The 22,290-nt window shown below is 39.9% G+C and overlaps 1 protein-coding gene across 1 annotated transcript in view; it reads left to right on the top strand.

Moving 5' to 3' along the window:
- The window catches only part of Rgk1 (Rad, Gem/Kir family member 1), a 74,351-nt gene extending 52,265 nt beyond the window's left edge, over positions 1-22,086 (top strand). The window contains exons 3-4 of the mRNA XM_072304725.1: positions 3,602-3,797; positions 13,903-22,086. Coding sequence (XP_072160826.1) covers positions 3,602-3,797; positions 13,903-14,219 — 513 coding nt within the window. The 3' untranslated portion in view covers positions 14,220-22,086. The remainder of the gene's footprint in view (positions 1-3,601; positions 3,798-13,902) is intronic.
- Positions 22,087-22,290: the final 204 nt, after the last annotated feature.

Raw genomic sequence — 22,290 nt, 5'->3', positions numbered from 1 at the left:
AGATATTCATATATTTTTTTGTACAAGGATAACGTACTTTGTGCACCAATGGAAGGTTGTGCAAAAAAGTAGACGAATTCCAAGTCCTCCACGTTGTTTTTCTTGATGACTTTTACCGCAAACTGACATCTAAGAGTTCATTCTCCTTCCTGGAATCACAATAGGCGTTAATTCTAGACCGAGGCTGTTGCAAATCCTTTTAAACATGCTTACATGCGTCAACAGCTAAAGCAGGCACTAAAATTACAGTGAAGAACAATTTTCAATAGATTTTACTGGGGGTTTTCCATAGGAAACAGTTCTTCGGAATGTCGTCAATGGAGGTGTTGCATGTGTGAGGAATCTGCGATTTGACTGTTGATTCTTGTGTAAAAATTCGCGAGAAAAACGATGGTGCCACTAGTTTTCTCTGAAATCAACTTCCAAGCTCAAAAGAAGCTCTCAAGTTGAGGCCAAATGGAGGGGATATCCCACGCTATCCTGAGAGTCCACCTCTACATCAAGACAAACTCACCATGCTAAGATGGGGAGCAAATACATTGACAGGGTTGCAGTGATTTCAGTTTTAGAGTCTCCAAATAAGGTGGCAGCCCTGTCAATATATTTGCTCCCATTGTGAGCCGTAGCTCAAACGGTGGGCATTTTTGAAAAAAAAAAACTTTATATCGAAAGGACAATTGAAAGGTTTGGAGGACAAGGCGCAAAAGTGTAGTTTTTGAAAAATTGAAATATTAAGGATTTCAAGTAAAACTAGCCATAATTCATATTCTGAGAAAAAATCGCTCCCAAATTCCAATTTTTAAGCACCAAAAAGTCAGTTTGAACAATCTCTCCGCCGCATGGATCCATGTAATTTCGAGACTTCAAACACGTTTTTCTAGAATTAGCAAAAACTGCACTCATGCGCTTTGTCCTCCAAGCCCCTCGATTCTTATTTTGAGCCATAAAACACGTATATATATAGTCGAGCGGTTTAAACTTTTGACACCATTTCTACTCTAAAAGAACGAGGCCAAGGTCACTGTGTCAGTACGCTACATTAGGTCACAAACGAAATGAAGTGAAAGTGAGGGTTCTAGAGTTGCTCCCCGTGATGTTCTTTGAATCACTGGCTGCTCAACAATTTCTCTTTGCGGACCTGTGTCTCTTTCAAGAGTATTTTACTCTTTCAATGTATTCAGTCTCCCAGAGGAGCGTCAGTAAATCGTAACTTATACACCGCGGTGCATATCAGGGTGTCCTGTGTTTTTCTGGGTGTTAAAATCTCAAGCATATCAGGGCACACGGGCTTACTTTGAAATATGATTCAATTGCGTTGCGTGGCGTTTGGGTGGATACGGCTGTTGATGTCCCTACCTTCGGACCTACCCCCTCTCCCCCCTCTCCCCCCTCTCCCCCATCTCCCCCCCTCCCCCCTCTCCCCCTCTCCCCCTCTCCCCCTCTCCCCTCACCCCCCTCACCCCTCTCCCCCCTCTCCCCCCCCCGATGATCCCCCGTCCTTTCCTCCTCAGTCCTGACTTCTCTTTCAAGTCGACCATGGTGGTGAAATTTTAGACACTATAATGGACCATAAGACAGGGTACGAAATTTAGCGCCCAAATCTGATCTGCATGTTGAATTTCGGCGGGAAAGTTTTGGTCCACCTACCAAATGAGACCCAAAGTCAATTGGTCAACTTGTAAATACAAACGACAATTTCTCACGACGTTCTTGGATGGAAATGTAAAATGTCTTGGAAGAATGAGGGTTTGTTTGTTTTTCTGTTTGATTTGTCCAACGGAGAAAAATACATCTAATTGAGATTTTTGGTAAAAATGGAGGAGCGTCAATTCCGTGAGGGAAAATTCACTAAAACTCTCTACACCTCTTTGGTGCAACAGGACCTAATTTTCTTTCAAGGAAATCCCATCTTTTTATACCTGAACCGGATAAACCTTTTGATTTACCTCAGCTAAAGGCTCTTAGATTTTGTTTATGATACCTTTGCGACAGCACCGGCGTGCCACGACACTTGGAACTATCTATTTCGCCATTAAGGTTTTGTACAGTATTTTACGAGATTGAAGGCAACCCAATGTATCATGATTGGTGGCATCTTTCAAAAACATTCAAGTTCCTTCCCAAATTAAATCGAGTGACGACGACAAAATGAGAGCGGTAGTCGAAAAACTTACAAGTTCTAGCAGAGGCAATTCAAGTCAAAGTCAGAATCAAACTCCTTACAAAGTCACTTACATCAAGCAGAAACCCGCTTTCATTCAGCTATTTTATTCTCGATTCGTAATAAAATCTTCTTGACGGCATACTCAAGAATGGTTCTGCCTAAATCGAGTCACTTTTTTCTCTAATAAAATTCAAAAAATATGTTCAACGTTATTAAATACGGATGCTAGGACTTAGTGAGTTTTTGGACAACCGCTCTCTTTTTGTGCCGTAGTATCTTGATTTATTTTGCGAGGAAAGCTCCGTACTCTTAAAGGATGCCTGTCATTCTTAATATGTTGGAGCGCCTTCAATTTCGTATGATACTGTGCAACACCTCTGTTGTGAAATAGTTGCTTGAAGCGCCGTGGCACGCGCGTGCGGAGCGGCGGGCGGCTGAGCCAGCGCGACACGCGCATTGGCGCCTACAAACCTAACAGGGATACTTCACAGCGTTGCACAATGCGTGAAGTATCCCTGTTAGGTTTGTAGGCGCCAATGCGCGTGTCGCGCCGGCAGCACGCCGCGGTCGGCTCTGTGTCAGCTCTAATATTTAACTCACAAAGACAGTAATCGCGCAGGTTCCTTTTTGCTAAATGTGATCCATATCCTCTAGAGTTTTCAATTATTCGGATGATACAAATATTTTAACTCCGCAGATATGCGTTAAGTATCTCGACTTTTGAGGGCATTTTATGATTTGATATTACACATTGCACATGTTTGAGTGGATACGGATCGCATTTATCAAAAAGGAACTGGTACCATTACAGTGTTGTAAAAATGTTGCTTCCTCATAATTATCGGAAAAATCTCTCAAAATAGCAAATAGTCGATGCTTCTTACCTAAAAATTGTTAACTTGAGAGGAAAATAATTCTATAATTTTCAATACTGCAATTATATTAAGTTTTCGCGCTGGTTTCTTCTTGCTAAATGGACGTATTTCTACCAAACAGACCTATGTGCAGGTGAGAAATATGGGGTGTGATCTAGAAAGCTGCATAAGAAGCAATGTAAAAGTGGGCGTGATTCCTTTTGAAGAATTGAAAAAGCGGGATATTACATTCTATCAAACAGACCTATGTGCCAACTGAATGCGGGATTCATGAGCCGCGGGCATGGCAAAAGAGCGTTGTGAACAGGGCTCATGAGTTAAAGCAGCCCACGAGCCGCAATTTCGTTGGTTTCTTCGCCGCTAACGTCACTGGCGCTTCATTAACCTCATTCACTCTTACGGCCAGAGAACTAACGAGCACACCCCATATTTCTCACTTGCACATAGGTCTCTTTGATATATTTACGTCCAAATGTGACCCATTAAGTATCGACTTTTTCTCCGTGCATGCATCCATTTCCTTTCTCCTCGTGTGATGGGGTTGTTCTTTGATGTGTTCCAGCCGGAAGAGTGCATAGACTCGTACGAGCCGCCGCACGCTTACTGCGTCGTCTACTCGACGGCCGACCGCTCCAGCTTCACCGTCGCCGACGAGTGCCTCCAGGCGTTGTGGAAGAAGAACTCTATCAAGAGTAAAGCCGTCATCGTCGTCGGCAACAAGACTGATCTCGTCCGCTCCAGGGTCGTCACCACCGAAGGTAAACATCCAACTCGTTCCCAGTCACCAGCTTCTTCTAGAGTCCCTTTATACCAGAGACAAGAGACCCTCCACTAGTATCTTGGCCATGGTGGAAGCTCTTACTCGGGACTTCAGCATTCTACTGTTGACTTACCTACATGGTTTAGGTTCAACAACGTGTTGGCAGTTTCGTTTTGCGAACAAGCCGAAAATGGCCGACGTTTGGGAGAGTTGTTTGGCTCATGACGTCATCCGAAGCTCATCATCGACCATGTAGGTAAGTCAACAGCCGAAAATAGGGTGATGACTGTTGCTCCCTAATAATTGTCCATAAGGAATTGTTGACACCCCGAAAGTAAAACCTTCCACCTGTCGCTAGGAGGCCAGTGGAGGGTCTCTTGTCTCTGCTTTATACCCAGAGTTAAGACAACTCGATTATCAGCTGACTGGCAGCCGGCCTTGGCTGGCCATGGAGGCCGAAACGAGTGCACCCAAACGAACGATATTGAGGGATAAGGATCAGGAATCCTGCGATGTCTGTCACACAAAAACAACAACATCGACAAATTGATCGATTGAAAAGAAAATGAGATTGGTTTGTGAATAATTTCTTGATCTATTTTCATTTTGGACCGATGGAAATAATAATTTACTCTTGATAAACCACAATTAGGTAATATTTTCATTATTTTTGTTCACATTAGAGCCACCACCATCTTGGTGCACTCTTTTGTGACTCCATGAGCGGTAACCAATCAGAATTGGATTTTTTTTTCAGGCCACTTTCAGCCCAACCAAAAGTGAGTTGTCGTAACTCTGGGTATAAAGGGACTCTAGCTTCTTCGTTTTATGGCCTGGTTACACGCTCAAATTTCCGTCAAATTCCGATCAAAGTGATGACCAAGATGGCGGTCGATAGAGTACCTATATTGAGAGAGTATGGCCACTGGCGTTACCACCTCTGATTGGCTCAGCCATCTTAGGCTGAATGGAGCCCTTAGGACCCAAAAATGGCGGACGCCATAAATTAATGTAATGCAAAATGACTCAAAATGTAGTTTTCTTTGCTTATCGTAACGAGAAATTTACTCAAATGCACTCTTGCGACTTCTTTACATATTTTTAAGGCTAATCGTGTGCAATTTTTGAGAAAAATTATCTTGAATGTAGTAAGGTTGGCAGCAAGTACGGTTGGTGGTAACCGTCAAAAGTTGGCAATGACCCCCCTCTCATCCACAAAAACCAAAACAAGGCACCGCCATTTTTGGGTCCTAAGCCTCTCCATGGGGCCCAGTGGTCATACTCTCTCAATATAGGTACTCTAGCGGTCGAGAGTTATCTAGATTGATGAGTAAAATTAATTAAATCAGGTGTGTGATTGAAATAAGCATGAAATAAGCACGGTTGTGTGGAAATCAGATGAAGGATGAGCCCCAGAGTTCCATCATCATCCATCAAATTTTTGCAGGCCGCAGAAATTTGATGGTAGATAGCGCGCACCAGTCACCATTTGATCGGAAATTGATGGGAATTTGAGCGTGTAACTAGCACATTAGGGCCAGATACACCTGCTCACTAGACGCGCGTCTCGCGAAAAGTAGAATCCGATCCTACCAGAGACTTGAGTGCCTTTATACCCAGAGTCACGACATCTGAATTCTCATCGGGCATGGTTTAGGCTCAGTGACAACTGAAAGGGGCCAAAAAAAAACCAATTCTGATTGGTTCTCGTTCGTGGAGTCACGGAAGAGTGCACCAAGATGGCGGTGGCTCGAATGTGAACAGAAATAATGAAAATATAACCTAATCGTGATTCATCAAGAGTAAATTGTTATTTTCATCGCACCAAAATAAAAATAGATTAAGAAATTATTCACAAATCAATCTCATTTTATTTTATGGCAATTTCTTCGGTTAGGTTTTAATCACTTTTGTTGATCACGTTGATTTTGGATGAAAGACATCGTAGGATTCCTTATTCTTTAGTCCTAAATATCGTTCGTTCCAGCGCACACTTTTGTGACACCATGGCCAGCCGAGGCCAGTTGATAATCGAGATGTCTTAAATGTGGGTATAAAAGGACTCTACATGAGACAAGAGACCCTCCACTCCTATCTCGGCTACGGTGGAAGCTTTTACTTCAGGGATCTCAACATTAAACTATTGGCGTACCTACATGGTTGATGTTTAACAACGGGTCGGCAGTTTCGTTTTGCAAACAAGCCGAAATTTGGGAAACTTGTTTGGCTCATAACGCCACCCGAAGCTCATCATCCACCATGTAGGGAGGTCAAAAGCCGAACAAAGAGTGATGACTGTTGCTTTCTTACAACTGCCCTTAAGCCCTGGATAGACGATCAAATTCCGAACCAATTCCGATCAAAGTAGACATGCTGATGACTGGTGGTCACCATCTACCATCAAATTTTGACGGGCCGCACTTTTTTGTTCAAAGTAAGATCAGAACGGAGTGCTACCATTCATCATTTCCTGCCACAGGAAACATTTCTGCCAAGTTTTCATTTTAAAATGAAGCAAATTAATGAGTTTAAGACTGATGACTCCCGACACTTCGATGCTACTTTGATCGGAATTGGTTCGGGAATTTGATCGTCTATCTAGGGCTTTTAAGAATTGTCGAATATCCCCGGAAGTAAAAGCTTCCACCTGTCGGTAAGAGGCCAGTGGAGGGTTTCTTGTCTCTGGATCCTACTTTCAGAGAGTTGCAACCTGATTGGCTACGGAGATTGCCGAACACGGAAAGCCGACTCGCCGCTCTAGACGCGCGTCTAGCTCGCAAGTGCATTTGCCCCTTCTGACATGGTGTCAAGACCGGAGAAAACTGGGATTCATTAGGAAATGTCACAAAACAAAATTCCCTGTGATTCAAATCGTGAATCGAACTTTATCGTAACAATTTCGTCAGTATGAACATATTTATACAGACAGGTGCTTCTATGGATGTACTAGAAATAGTAATGGTTCCTCATTGCAAAATGTGTCATTTCCCGGACTAAAGAACGTAACGAGATTCGGAGGTTGAACAAGTGACCCAAACAATTAAACTCTGCAAGAGAATATGGCTGCGCGTTTTTTGTTCAAAATTTTGCTTTTGTATACCTGCGATCAGAAGAAAAATCAGTCAATGCTAAGTCTGAAATGTCCAACAGTTCTCTAAAAAAATACTATTTTCGAGAGGAAATTTTACAACGTTGGATAGTAGTTATATTCCTTCGTATGGGAAGCAACACATTATGAGGATGGTTGGATCCCGCGAAGTAGTAATCCAATGTTCTGTTTGAATAATTTAAAAAAATGGAAGGAGAAAAAACTGAGCCACAATTTTTCCCCCGTTTTTCAAAAGCGGCAGAGTAACACGAACGAGGCCGTGTTCGTAATATTGCTCAAACATCCAGAAATTTTCATTCAAATTCTCGTTAAAATGTCAGACGAAATTTACGGGGGAAAATTCAATTGAAGTGGTTTTAATTATGTAGCCTGTCTCTCCGAACAACTCGATGAGAGGTTCATCTGCGGGCCGATCGCAAACACAGCCGCGGTAGAAAACTCATCGGCACGGATTTCCACACATCCACATGTTTTCTGATAGCATAGGTATGAGTTCAACGAACAGTATAGTTAGAATTCTGCCTGAGCTTTTCATTTAGTTCCATGAAGCCTTGACGAGTTCTCGAGATTACTAGAATAATAAAGAGTGTACTCTCAGAATTTCTGATTTCAGTGTTGCTTGGTTTTCTGTTAAAAAAATAAAACATCATAGAAAATTAGGCAACGTCTGAAGGACGGAGGTGTGGCATGCATTGCGATATATCGAGGCGTGAACGATTGATAATCGATATTTCCCCATTTAAACCTGTATAAAGGGTCGATGAACATAAGGTGTTCGCAACAAACACCTCGGAAATGCAATTTATCGATCAAGGTCGTTCGATACCGATTCAACAATCGACCCACTGGTTCGTTTTCGCCAAGTGCGATCCAATGATGTTTTATTTTCATATTTCTCAAATTCAAACCTTAATTGTCTAGTGCGGTCCATTTTGCAACCTTGGAAAGAAGTTACGTTTCTTCTTCCGAGAAACGACGTATTAAGGTGGGGGGAAAAAGTGCATACATTCGCGTCAACTCGACGTCAAATTCAAGCAGCTCTCAGAGCCGGATGTCTGGTTCGAATGCAACGTTTGCGACAGGATCGCATGATGACGTATTCATGCTAAAAGGAACTATGTGCATAGAGTTTACGTGCAACATAGTTCCTTTTAGCATAAACACGTTCGAATGAAATCCGATATCGCGAATTTGCCGAGATTGAGCCATTCTCGGCGCGGCCCGGCAACGTGTACGCAATTTGGTATTTATAGGATTTGAAGGCGCGTCTGGAAGCATGATGTGAGGTGGCAGTGGCAGTCGTAATTGTGTGTTGTGTGGCTCCCTCGCACTACTGGATTCGTATTTTCACTCGTCGCTTTGGATTTTAACCAGTGTGTGTGAATCAGAGAGAAGCATTCAGATTCAGAGTCATTTTGCAGTTACTAATGCTGCCATGCTAAGGAAAAACGCCGTACGAAACCTTCAGACGTTGCCATATTTCCCCAAAGAAAACCCGAATTATTTGGGAAAATTGTGAATATTATCTTAGAATTTTTCGGACAATTTTGTTCGCAATCTGATCTAAAATATCTGAACATTTCAAGGGAACTACGCCTGACTTTTCTCCAGGATACGTGTTTTATCGGGGGAAATCTAGCAACTATAGCTCCTGAATGTTCATACGGCGTTTTTCCTTCTCACGGCAGAATGGGCGAAGGAAGTAAAATTTGTGGCCTGTAAAATGTATTCAGTAAATTTAAAGCAAATATATGCAGGGTCGTTCACCAATGAAATAAGCCATTCTGACTAAAACAAGTTCTCTTTGAATCTAGAGATACTTCTACAAAATGTTTTCCGAGAAAAATTTCTCGTACAGGGTTTCTTTTTACTTCAAGTGAAGTACATTTTCAAATATTTGAACACTTTTTCATTTGTTAAAAGAGCAACTTGAATTCATTCACAGAAAATATTTAATGGAAGTTCTAATCGATTTAAATAGAAAATTTTCCCCGTTTGGCATTGGATCTATTGGATCAAATATTTATTCATTTTTTAAGTATTTTATTTGTACAAAATTTAGTAGTTTAATTATTTTCTCGCATTGAGGATTGAGACTTTTTTTTTTTTTTTTTTTTTTTTGGCATATCCAAATTATACAATGAATGTTCAAAGGGCTCGACAACGTTCCGGGCGGTTCAACAGTATTTTTTATCATTATGTGTCGCTTTATTTATTTATTCATTCATATTTTTTATAAAGGCGTACGTTACCTAAAAAATAGGACGGTATTATTGAGACACCTCTCTAATTTGGCGTAATCAGCAGCATGTTTTTCACATGGATCGCTCTCCGTTGTCGACTGTAAAAACAATCGTTTCTAGCTGCTAAATCTATTTGTTCGGCCGTGAGAGGCTGAGTGGCCTACACATACGAGGCTTTGCGATATATTGATTGATTTACGCCTTAAACCCATGGAAAAGGATCGATAAACAGCGTGTTCGCAATGAACACCTTAATAATCGATTCTTTACCACAGCTTCGAATGGGAGGTATCGATGATCGATTATTCACACCTCGTCACTGATACGAGTAAATTTTAATTTGTCAGGCTCACTCCAAAGGCAGTTTTTTTCCTGCCTCAACCTCTTCGGCCGTATGAAAAATATTTCTCTACCCTTTTTAAATCGGGTTGCCGAATTTAATCGTGATGCCTTCTTTTAATTTCATTTGAATCACTTATTTCGAAAACCACCCAACCTCGAGGAAACATAAATTCCAGAAAACGGAAGAGCTAAAATCGATGGAATATTGGTAATGAAGGGGAAACATCTTTGACGCATGCCATTCAGTTCTCGTGGGAAATCTTGGACGCAATAATGTGAAAACTCTTTGATCTTTTAGTGGTACAATTGAATTTTACTTGAATTTTGAGTTGGAACGGATCAGATTCGTTTTCATCCTGCGAATGTGAAATGAAAAGAGGAAAATTAGACAACGCATGGAAAATGCGCATGACTTTTAAAACCAATTTATTGCATTTCACTGGGATTTATATTTATTTCAAGTTATTAGGCGGATTTTGACGCAGGGTATTCACTAATTGGTGCATATTTTGGACGGCGTTATGTCGCAGGCAATTAGGAATCGCCGAAAAATTGCAATCCATTTGTGTTGAATAAAAATATGTAAAATTCCAGAAGTTAAGATAGAAGATGGTACGCGCTAATTATTATGATTGGAATTCAAACAGGCGTTGTTTTATTTTGTCCTCGAATGCATGGTACCAGCTAACACACTTGCGAATGCGTGTAATGAAATCGGTGACCTCAGTGGGTTTTGGTTCGTACGGGCAACTAAGCAAACTGCCTGGCAAAGCGCAGAGTATCAACAGAATTTGACTCCAAAGATTGGCAATTTGAAGTCTTTTATAAATAAAATATTTAACACACAGTGCGAATTATTACAATTCGATGAGCCAGCATGGCCGGCAAAGGCATTGCAAAGTTTTTGCAATTTCTAAATGCCTGTAACATGTAAGATGATAAATGGCTAGATTTGATGAACAGCACACGATTCCAATCAATCTTTCACCCAGAATTATCAAATATTGGAATATTAATTTGATTTGTTGGATCTTTGCATGCAACAGACCCATTGCCTCTTTCAAAACACTCGATCCATCTACGCAAATTCGCTGACTATCAGGAAATTCTGGTGTGCAAGGAAAAAAATGGATTGCTGATTTAACAATTAAATTTTTAAAAAAAAGTGAAAGCCATGTTGGTTCAAATGTGCATTTTACAATAGTGGGAAGCTAACTCAACCTCGTGCGCGGTTAAATTAGCATTTTTTTTCTCGTTGGAAAATCTACAGTGAAACATGTCCGTCATTTTTACTTCTCGCTCCCCTAGGGTAGAGAGGAAGTATTGTCATCCTCCAAGAAAAAAGAAAAAAAAGTTGAAATTTCATCATTATTTTTTTTACAATTTAATTGTTAAATCAACTATCCACCTTTTTCCGTGTGTGTTTTTATCGAAAATTTTCAGAGCAATATGGCAAATCTGTGAACAGACGCTTGGCTGAGCTGTTTTATTGCAAACAAATAACGTCGAGGGAACAGTCAATATTTTATGCCATATTCACCCCTCGTCTCGATTATTTTTTTTCCCTCCACCCCTCCCCCTCCCTTATCTCCTCTCCTTCATCTAGCTAGCCGCTTCACCCAGGTTAGAATGCTGCTACGAGCAAGTAAATGCGAAAAGGGGTCCTTAAAAAGGTTCTAATTTTTTTCCACCATATTTAATCGCACAAGCCTAACCTTTCTCATTAAAATCCAATCATTTTTTTTAAAGAAAAAAAAATAATAAATTCAAAATATTTTCAATTGTGTCAAAATGTTTGGACCGAGTTTATTAGAAAGGAACCTATCCAAATTTTCAAAAATAACTGACTTAAGAATTTCATTGAGTTCCACTAGCCGTATATTTTCTCCTGCCAAAAACTGAAACTCGAAAAACAGAAATTAGTCTGTGATGGGGAGGCTTAAAGTTTATTTTCTACATTGAGGCTTATGCAGGAATGAAACTTCAAACCTCTTTTCCTCAGTTTCAACTCACTGTGGGTTGGTCCCTTTCTGATGAATTCGGTCCATTTTGAGAATGTTGCAGTGATATTGTAGCCGATTTCCATGATACGGCTTTCAATTACCCAGTTTTACCTCCGGCTGAGCCCGTTTTCCTGAAACTTTTGGAATATGACCTAGATTTCTGAATATTGCATGATGGATTTTGAATTTTTCTTCAATGATAATATGTAGAATTTCATTAACTCATTTACTTACAGTTCCTTTTAGTGAAAGTACGTACGATGGACCACTATGTACTTCTTGTGGTAACAGTACGTGAAATTTGTCGGTTATAATCACGCAACAATGCCTCTCAGATAGTGTAAAGAAAAGCGCCTTCAACACACTGTGTAATCTCAATGAAAAAATGTGATACCACTATTCGTACGCCATGACAGTCATTTTGCATAGCCGGCTAATTGAAGGCAAATCGTTGATTCCCAATGGATCATTAGACAAGGCACGAAGTTAAGCATTCTGCTACATGTTTTTTAACAGAAATTCCACTTCGAGCACGATTTGCGCAACGGGAATTACTAAAATTAGGGCCTAACTATAATATTCACTGATTCTTGACGCGTGAATTTAAACCTCTCCCTTATGAAAGCGCAATGGCAAGTGAGTTAAATCACGCACTAAACATAACCGCAAAAGTCTCTACGGTATAAAAATATGGCAACCTCTATCTTGGTACTTCAGCTCAGCCGTTGTTTGTTGTTAACACTTTAAACAGCAGGTGGAAGGGAGGGAAAATTGCTCGATAAAGAGGTCTATTGTGCACGATTTGACTCACGTAGAGTACTGTTTTCCTTGTGACCGGGCAGTTCGAATTTCCCATGACCATTGTAAAATAAAAACGTTAATATCTTAGATAGGAGTTGATTTCAGTAATTTTCGATGAGAGAATCGTGTTCTACGCGATATCTTGATTAACAAACTTGTATCAGAATGCTTAAATTCGTACCTTGTGTAAATGTCCATGAAGTATTCATACAAGAAAAACACACGAAGAAATGTAGCTCAAACTGTTTGTAACCAGGTGATAAAATAGTTCTGATAATTTGGTGTGTTTATAATTTTCTTAAAGCAGCGATCAGAAAGTAATATACCCATGATTTATGTCTCTAAGTCATTAACGCCTTTCCATTGTCGTACGTGAAAGTTTTTGGTGAAGCGCCTTCAACACACTGTGTAATCTCAATGGAAAAGTGTGATACCACTATTCGTACGCCATGACAGTCATTTTGCATAGCCAGCTAATTGAAGGCGAATCGTTGATTCCCAATGGATCATTAGACAAGTAAAGGCACGAAATTAAGCATTCTGCTACATGTTCATTAACAGAAATTTCACGTAGAGCACAGTGGGCGTGGCGTGCTTTGCGATATGTCGATTGATACGCCACTCAAACCTATGAAAAAAGATCGATTATCAGGGTGTTCGCAGAGAATACCTTAGTAATCGATTCTTTACCATAGCTTCAAATGGCAAAATATCGATAATCGATCATTCACGCCGCGCCACTGGTAGAGCACGATTTGCGCAACGGAAATTACTAAAATGGAGATGTTGCATGTGTGAGGAATTTGCGATTTGACTGTTGGTTCTTATGTAAAAGTTCGCGAAAAACACGATGGTGCCACCTGTTTTCTCTGAAATCAACTCCCAAGCTCAAAAAAAGCTCTCAAGTTGAGGCCAAAATGGCCGGGGATATCCACGCTACCCTGAGAGTCCACCTCTACACTGAGAAAAAACTATGGCTTATAAACCTATTAGAGGTAAATATGGAGCACCACTAATAGTAGTACCTCTACATATAATAATAGCACATATACCTTAGTTATGGTACGGGGTACCTTAATTAGGTACAGAGACCTTAGTATGGTTCACAGACCGAGAATCATTAGTTTATTTACGACTATTATAGGTGTTCCATATTTACCTCTAATAGGTTTATAAACCATAGTTTTTTCTCAGTGTAACATCAAGACAAACTCTCCATGCAAAGATAGGGAGCAAATACATTGACAGGGCTGCCACTTTATTTGGGGACTCCAAAACTGAAAACACGGCAACCCTACTAATGTATTTGCTCCCTGTATCTTTGCATGGAGAGTTTGTCTTGATGTAGAGATGGACTCTCAGGATAGCGTGGGATATCCCCTCCATTTTGGCCTCACCTTGAGAGCTTTTTCTGAGCTTGGGAGTTGATTCCAGAGACAACCAGTGGCACCACCGTGTTTCTCGCGAACTTTTACATATGAATCGATAGTCAAATCGCAAGTTCCTCATACATGCAACATCTCCATTACAGCCTTTGTTGGACCTTTGTAGGGTGTTTATTCATTATCTTATTACGAGTGTGTAATACATGGTTGCATGTTGCAGAGGGGAAGGCGATGGCGATCAAGTACGACTGCAAGTTCATCGAGACCTCGGTGGGGATCAACCACAACGTGGACGAGCTGCTGGTCGGGATCCTCTCGCAGATCCGGCTCAAACTGGACATGCCGCCGGACGCAGGGGCCGGCGAGAGGGAGGCGCCTTACCGACGGAGGAGTCGCTCGCCGATGGGGCTAGGCTGCGGGTTCCGCAAGTACGGCAGCGGGCGCCTCTCCGCCTCGCTCAAGGTCAAGGGGCTCCTCAGCAAGGTCTGGGCGCGCGACTCCAAGTCCAAGTCCTGCGAGAACCTCCACGTCCTGTGAAGCTCCCAGGTGGCCACGTCGAGGAAAGGTTGAGGATACAGAACGCCGAGTTGAGGAGAGGTTGAGGATGAAGATCGCCGAGTTGAGGAAAGGTTGAGGATAAAGAACGCCGAGTCGAGGAAAGGTTGAGCATAAAGAACGCCGAGTCGAGGAAAGGTTGAGGATAGAGATCGCCGAGTCGAGGAAAGGTTGAGGATACAGAACGCCGAGTCGAGGAAAGGTTGAGGATACAGAACGCCGAGTCGAGGAAAGGTTGAGGATACAGAACGCCGAGTCGAGGAAAGGTTGAATATGAAGAACGCCGAGTCGAGGGGGTATGCTGCCGTGGTAAGGAGAAACACCGTATGAACCTTTAGGCGTTGCCAAATTACCTTTAATACAACACGAATTGCCTGGTAAACCTATGAACATTATAAACGTATGAATCCAATTTTTCAGATTATTTTGCTCGCAATTTCACCTAAACTTCCTGAAAACAAGGACAAAATTCATTAATTTTTCAAAAATAACTATTCTCTGATAGGAAATTTGGCAACTCTCGAAAGTTCATACGGCATTCTCCTTAGCACGGCAGTATGCTGCTGTGATAGCGAGGGTAGCAATAAGTGCAAAAGTGCATTTGCTGTTTCAGCTATTTCAGTGATTTCATCTAAAAAAGATGAAACGACTTTAGAAGGAAACTAGATTTCGAAAATGTGTCACTTACTGCTCTCTTCCTCATCTTCTCATCACTGCAGTGTGAAGAGTAAGACCCTACCAGAAAAGGCAGTGCTTCGGTCAATTGCAAGATCCCCGTAATTTTATTATAGATTTCTCGGTTAATCTCACAGAACAGTCTATATTAAAAAAGCAAGCGAACACTCATTCTTTATATCATCAGGATGACTGTATCATTTGGAATAATTGAACTGTATCATTGGAAAGTTACATGAAAATGATTGGGTAAATTTCATTTTTCTCCTAAACGAAAAACAATTTGCACGATCCTCTAGTTGTATGTTCCTCCCTGCTGAAGTGGAATAAATTTTGCAATCATAGGAACTTAAATTTCTGGCTCAGTTTGAAAACAATATATCGATGGTAAAACCACCAGATCACGCATCACGGTTTTCTACGTTGCAGGCTTCCCATCAAAATTTAATTTTTGAATGTAAAACTACTCAACGTCAATTCTTAAAAATTTCTGTGACTTTTCTTCTTCATGCGAAGAAACCTCTTTTAAAACTTCATGTAGTAATATTAATTCATTCTCCTTCAAAAAATGAAAATGAAATGGGAACAGAGATTTTTAAACACTGCAAACGAGATAAGTGGTCTGGTAGTTTCACGGTCCATAAGTACTGCATTACTTCCCCTATAGACATTTATTTACAAATTGGAAATTGTAGCTCCTATTCGCAAAATGCAGTCCAACTCTTAGTCTAGTTTTTTAGGCTTTCGCGTATTCCAAAGAATTCGGCATTAAAATTGAGAATTTATCTAATTTTCCTCCTCTCAAAAGTGACATAAACATTTAAAACATTAAAACATCTAAACATTAAAATGAATATAATTACGGCCCCCAATATTGCCGTGCTAAGAAAAAACACCGTATGAATATTCGAGAGTTGCCAAATTTCCTCCCATAAAATGTCCATTTTTGCGAGATGTTAGGCATTTTTTTCCTTGAAATTTCCTGATGTTATAGATGAAATTGTCAGCAAAATCGCCTGAACAACCGGAGGAATATTACTCAAAATTTTCCCCGTAAATTATAGTTTTATTGAAAGCAATTTGGCAACGCCTGAAGGCTCATACGGCGTTCTTCCTTAGGACGGCAGGGTGCTTGCCCCCTCTTTCCAAACCGCAACGAGAGGGAGTGCAGGAACCTGCCTCCGACCGAGTAAATTTTAGATTACATCCTCTTTTGTTTCCCATTATTACTCCGTCAGGAATAATAAACGACCGAGTTGCCACCGCAGCACGCTCACGTCAGCTTCGACGCGAATTTCGTCGACTCACGAATCCTCTTTCCGTAATTTTTCCATCTTACGCTGCGGCGCACAATGACACGACTCAATGAAAGAAGACGGACAAAATTTCGAAACCTTAAAAGCTCAAAATTCCATCATTACAAAACGTTGACGTCTCAAAAGTGGTCCCTTTGGTTTTCTAGTAAAATATACTTCAAAAAACACCCGTCAAGCCTTAAAATTCGACGAAATAAACATCTAAATTTGCAGTTTTAGTCAAAAAAGTCATAACATGTCTATTTTTGCGAAATGTTATGTATATTTTTCCTTGAAATTTCCTGATGTTATCAATGAAATTGTCAACAAAACTGCCTGAACAATTGGGTGAATAATACTTATTATATAGAATTGGAAATAATTGGAACAATACTTTACGGGGAAAATTTTGAGTATAATATTCATCCAATTGTTCAGGCAATTTTGTTGACAATTTCATCTATAAAATCAGGAAATTTCAAGGAAAATATGCATAAAATTTCGCAAAAATGGACATTTTATGGAAGGAAATTTGGCAACTCTCGAATATTCATACGGCGTTTTTCATTTCATGTCCGACCGCTCTCACTGACTCGATCCACTGTGCGCCGCGTTCCTCAAGTGGAAAGCCGAAGAGCTATGGTAGTAATAATCTGCTTTGCCAAAGCGCATCTGAGCCATACTCTAATCTAGCCCAGTCGATGTCAAAACCTCACATGTCCGTCCTCCGATGAGCCATAGCCTGTAAGGATGCACACGTACCAGGGTTTATCTGATTTTGTGCTCACGATGTTTTGAAACTTATGGATTCAGATTTCTGAGGGATGCAAGTGCTTCATCGAAGGATGAGCCTGCGTCCTTTTGGATTGTGGATAAGTCGTCTCTGACTTAAGGGCGTATGGCTATCTCCACATGAGCTCTGGAAAGCACAGAACTATACGAGACATAGGGGTCACGTGGTAATTGAGATACACCCTTGCGACCAACTCTCCTTGGTGCAGGGGTAGTGTGCTTAGCAAATTTGAGTCACAAGATGCTGTAAACTCTTATCAATGTTTCCTGCTTTTCGAATTTACGGGGAGAGGAGTTTTTAACGATTAAACTTCTCATCCTGTAGTTAGATTAGACGTGGATAAAGGAGGAACTCAAGACCTGTCTCTGAAATATAAAAAGGCTCTGATTAAAATAGAAAACTCCCCTGGAATATCGGCTATAGGTTCTTTAATAAGCACACTGAAACTTTTCCTTTCGTTGAACTACATTTTGCAATTAGGAACTATAATTTTTGGATGAGTTTAGAAACAACGTACGTGTCATTTCCCGCACACATATATCGATCAATTTTTTCATCAAAAAATTTTGCGCTGTTTTTTGTGTGGTGATCGTTGTATTGCTGAAACTAAATTCGACTAACCGGACAAAAGGAATTTGAGGGACAAGAATTTATGATAGATCACATCATTTTGAAGAGTCTAAGTTCCATTTTTGTGTGTAATGTAGTTTTAGGATGAGTTACTAAAATAGTGTTCTAAAAATTTCAAATAATGGACCACTAGACAAGGTACATATTTCAGCATTCTGATACATGTTTCTTAACCAAAATTTCACGTAAAACACGATGCGCATAACAAAAATTACCGAAATTAACTCCTCACAAAGGTATTTAATAATTCCTGATGCGTGTATTCAAACCACCCGCTCATGAAAACTCAATGCTCTACGTGACTCACATCGCGCGCTAAACGTTATCATGACAGTCTCTGCGATATAAAAATCTGGCAACCTCAATCTTTACGCTTTGGCTCAAGTAAGCGTCCAGCCCACGTACAAAAATGGGCCTCTCAAACTGGTACTAATTCTTCTATTTCTCAGCCATTTCTGCACGGAATGCCTTGAAAATTTCAAGATCTGATCTGTGATGTATCCCGAACACATCGGCTACCCTCAAAGATCTGATCTGTGATATATCCCGAACACATCGGTTACCCTCAAAGATCGTCGGCCCGATGATCTTTGAAAGGCAACAGTCAACAGTTCCATCGATGAGCCTCTTTGAGGCCCCTAGTTTGTAGGTGGGCTGGACGCTGTATAGAAAATTGCTTGCAGTTTGAACAACACATGGTGGGAAATGAAAATTGCTCGATTGAGAAGCTTGCTGAAACCGTTGTAGTACGCGATTTGACTCACGTATAACTTTGAGTTTCTTGTGAGCGGGCAGTTCAAATTTCTCGTAACCAATGTGAAATAAAAACGTTAATATCTTAGTTAGGAGTTGGTTTTAGTAATTTTCGTTGTGTGAATCGCGTTTTACGTGAAATTCTGGTTCAGAAACATGTATCAGATTGCTGAAATTCGTACCTTGTCTAGTGGTCTATTCAGGAGCAGCATTTCAAACGATGCGATGTAATTTTTCCGGTATTTAGCAAATTGCTATTGCCATGATTTGTTTCAATTTTTCACTCTCTGCGTACAAATCCACGGCCACACCTGGGAAAATAACAATCTAGGCAGATTTTCAGCGATGTATGATGTTCCTTGATATATTGTAGATTTCCAGCCATTATGAATAACATTTCCAGAGTACCGAAAGTCAGTCTATAGATCCATCGTTAAAAAATGGTGAGACAAAAAAAAACAGCCTTTAAAGCCGTAAAATAAGTTGGAAAGCACTGTTTCCAATATCTAACCGATTTCAATGTATCAAAATAAATGGGATTAGTTCTCTTGACAATATTGCCGTGCTAAGGAAAAACGCCGTATGAGCCTTCATGAGTTGCCAAATTTCCTTTGCCAAAACACGAATTCCCTGGTAAACTTATGAATATTTTTCTTCGAATTTTTCAGAGAATATTGTTTGTATTTTGGTCTAAAGTTCCTGAAAATTTCAAGGAAAAATATTTATAATTTTCCTCAAAAATAAACATTTTATGAAACGAAATTTGGCAACTCTCGAATGTTCATACGGCGTTCTTCCTTAGCACTCCAGAATATGTAAACGATTTGAAAGATGATTTTAGGAATTAGCGTCCTTTAGTGATTGATCCAGGGATGAAAATGTTGATATTACGCAACCCTTCAACCTTCTCTCGGGAGGCAAGTGGAAGATTAGATTTTAAAATTTTGCAAGGAAGTAGTCTTAACCGATGCAGAAAACTGCACGGAAGATAGTTTGAAAAACGTGTGGCCAGGGTTGAGCGGGCTTCCAAAGCCTAATTGGCGCAAGATGGTGGCAGTTCGTGAGTGACGAATGAACTATTTATGTAAATGAGTTCGCTACTGAACGATCGTGTTGCACTTTTGCAAGTACAAACAATGTTTTTAATAGAATAAATTACGCCCTTATTATAAACATATGCGCACCTGCCAGTTGGTTTGCATAATGGTACCGCAGTGAAGCTTATTTGAATCATGTTCATGTTAAAACTTAGCATACACTTAAAGGTCAAGTTTCACAGGAAGGAGAACTACATATCGACGGTGTAAGTCGGCAATCACATAACTCGGTTTGCGACGTCGCAGACTTCCTGTCATACTTTATTTTTTAAACGGAAAACTGCTTAGCGGAAATTCTTTAAAACTGCCGTGATATTTCTTCTCTGTGCGAAGAAAATTCTGCAAAAACTTCAAGGAATGATGTCAATTTGTTCTCCTTCAAGAAAATAACATGGAGGTGGAGATTTTCGGACACCGCAAACGAGTTATGTGATTACCGACTTACACCGTCGATATATCATTTACGTGATGAACAAAGTAACAAATGAACTGAAGCAAAACTATTCGGAGCGCGTTGAGCGGGAAGGAACCAAGCCACACCAGCTGTTGTCAAATTTAATTGAGAAATTTAATTTTTTACGTAAAAATGACTCTGCTGATTTTTTTGCAAATTTCATAGTGAATTTTCTGTATATCACAAAACAAATTCCTCAAAACTGTCAAAGGAATCCGCACATACGTTCTCTGGTAAAAAATTAACTTACCCAGAAAATTTGGCAACAGTTGATGTGGCTTGGTTCCTTTCTGCTAAACTCATTAATGGTTTTGTCTGTGGAGAAATATCCAGAATTGTTGCAGAATTTTTACACAAACTGTCGAGGTCTTCGCTTAAACATCAACTGTGCATTTTATCATAACTTTTGTAGCATATATAGGTAGCCTAAAGCGCGAAATCCATAAAATTATGCTCTTGGCTCACGCTTATCTACCATCAAATTATAGAACACTCGTCACATCATTGTTGCTGCCGTGAGGAAAGCCAGTTTTCCTTCAATTTTTTGTGTATGCAACCTAGACATCACCGGAACACGAATAGTTGTATCCAGGCGTTGGCTTGGTTTTGCCGTTCTCTTCACATCTGCTGCGGGTGCCTTTCTCCATGTTGCGTCGATTCCCCTCTGCCAATACTGCCGTGCTAAGGAGGATCGCCGTATGAACCTTTAGGCGTTGCCAGATTTCCTTTGATTAAGCACGAATTTTTTGGTAATCTTATGAATATTTTTCTCCCAATTTTACAGTGCATTTTGCTCGCAATTTCACCTGAATTTCCTGAAAATTTCAATGGAAAATATCATTAACTTTCCTCAAAAAGAAACATTTTATTGAGGGAAATTTGGCAACTCTCAAATGTTCATAGGGCGTTTTTCCTTAGCACGGCAGAATAATGGGATCCATTTTCCTGTACGACGAATTGGCGTGCTTTTCGAGAAAGTTGGCATGGAGGAAATCGTGCGAGGTCGGATTTTCCGAGGGGAAATGATTCAATTGATGTCTTAATAATGACCTCCGATTTCCTTTTTCCCTTTGATGCCGGAAACGATCAATCAAAACACGATATATTTACCACCCCTTTCTCACCCCTTAGCTTTAATTTCATACACGCGCTCGACTGCTCAGTCACTTAAGCACGATACTCAATGCGCTTATTACAATCCGGGGCAAAACAAATCACGCTCAGGAGAGTTCGTGCAAAAATTAATTTCCATTCATGCGAAAAAGAAAATCTAGTCGCAGTTGCCAGATTTCTCGGCACTGATATCGTCATTTCCCAGACGATGGAACGTAACCCTATACTTCCGTGCTAGGGAAAAACGTCGTATAAGCATTTGAGAGTTGCAAAATTTCCCCTGATGAAACATGTATTTTTGACGAAAATTATACATATTTTTCTTTAAAATTTTCAGATATTGTAGATCAAATTGCAAACAAAATTGTATCGAAATTCGAAGAAAAATATTCACAACTTTTCCAGTAAATTCGTTTGATATTGAAGGAAATATGACGATGTCTGAATGTTCATACGGTGTTCTTCCTTAGCACGGCAGTATTCCAAGGTTGCGAAATTGACTAAATATATTCAATTTTTTTAAAGATTATGAGCGTAAAATTGCTGGCCCAAAGTTTGGAAATTTTTGCAAGTATCAGCAGAAAAATCGGTCAAATTTTTATTTAGGAACGTTCAAAGTCTCCCTAGTAAAAATATAAATTGCGAGTAGGAATCGAGCAGTAGAGGAATGTAGTTATGGTCTTTCGTTTGGAATACGACTAATAATCAGACCTTATTTTACTATACCTTAGACCTTGCGATGGATGCCTTTGAACTCTAAAAAACATGCCCACTTTAAAAAAAAAAAAAAAAAAAAAAAAAAAAAAAAAAAAAAAGACTGATGGTGAAGTTAGAAATGCCGCGTTATTCTCCTTTGACCTTTCAAGAAATTTTTTGTAAAAATTAAGTAATCCGGTGCAAATGGTGGTCTCTTAAAAATGTGAAACGTCATCATCGATACGTATAAAAACAATTTAATGGACACATCGATTGTGTTATTTTACGTTTTCAAGATAGAGCATTACTTGCATCGCATTATTTAATTTTTCAATACATTTTTTCATAAAAAAAATTAAATAATGCGATGCAAGCCATGTTCTCTTAAAAATTGTAATATATCATCATCTTTGCGTATAAAAACAAGATTAATGCACACATGGTTTGAGTTATTTTTTACTTTCAAAAGCTGTATAAAACATGTTCACTCAAAACACTTTCCACTCGCTCACGAGGAAACACATTAGAAGAGGAAAAAACGTTACAT

The sequence above is a fragment of the Bemisia tabaci genome, chromosome 9, assembly GCF_918797505.1.
Source record: "Bemisia tabaci chromosome 9, PGI_BMITA_v3".
Lineage (NCBI taxonomy): Eukaryota > Metazoa > Arthropoda > Insecta > Hemiptera > Aleyrodidae > Bemisia > Bemisia tabaci.
Note: the sequence above shows the minus strand (reverse complement) of the source record. Positions and strands in the feature narration are given on the sequence as shown.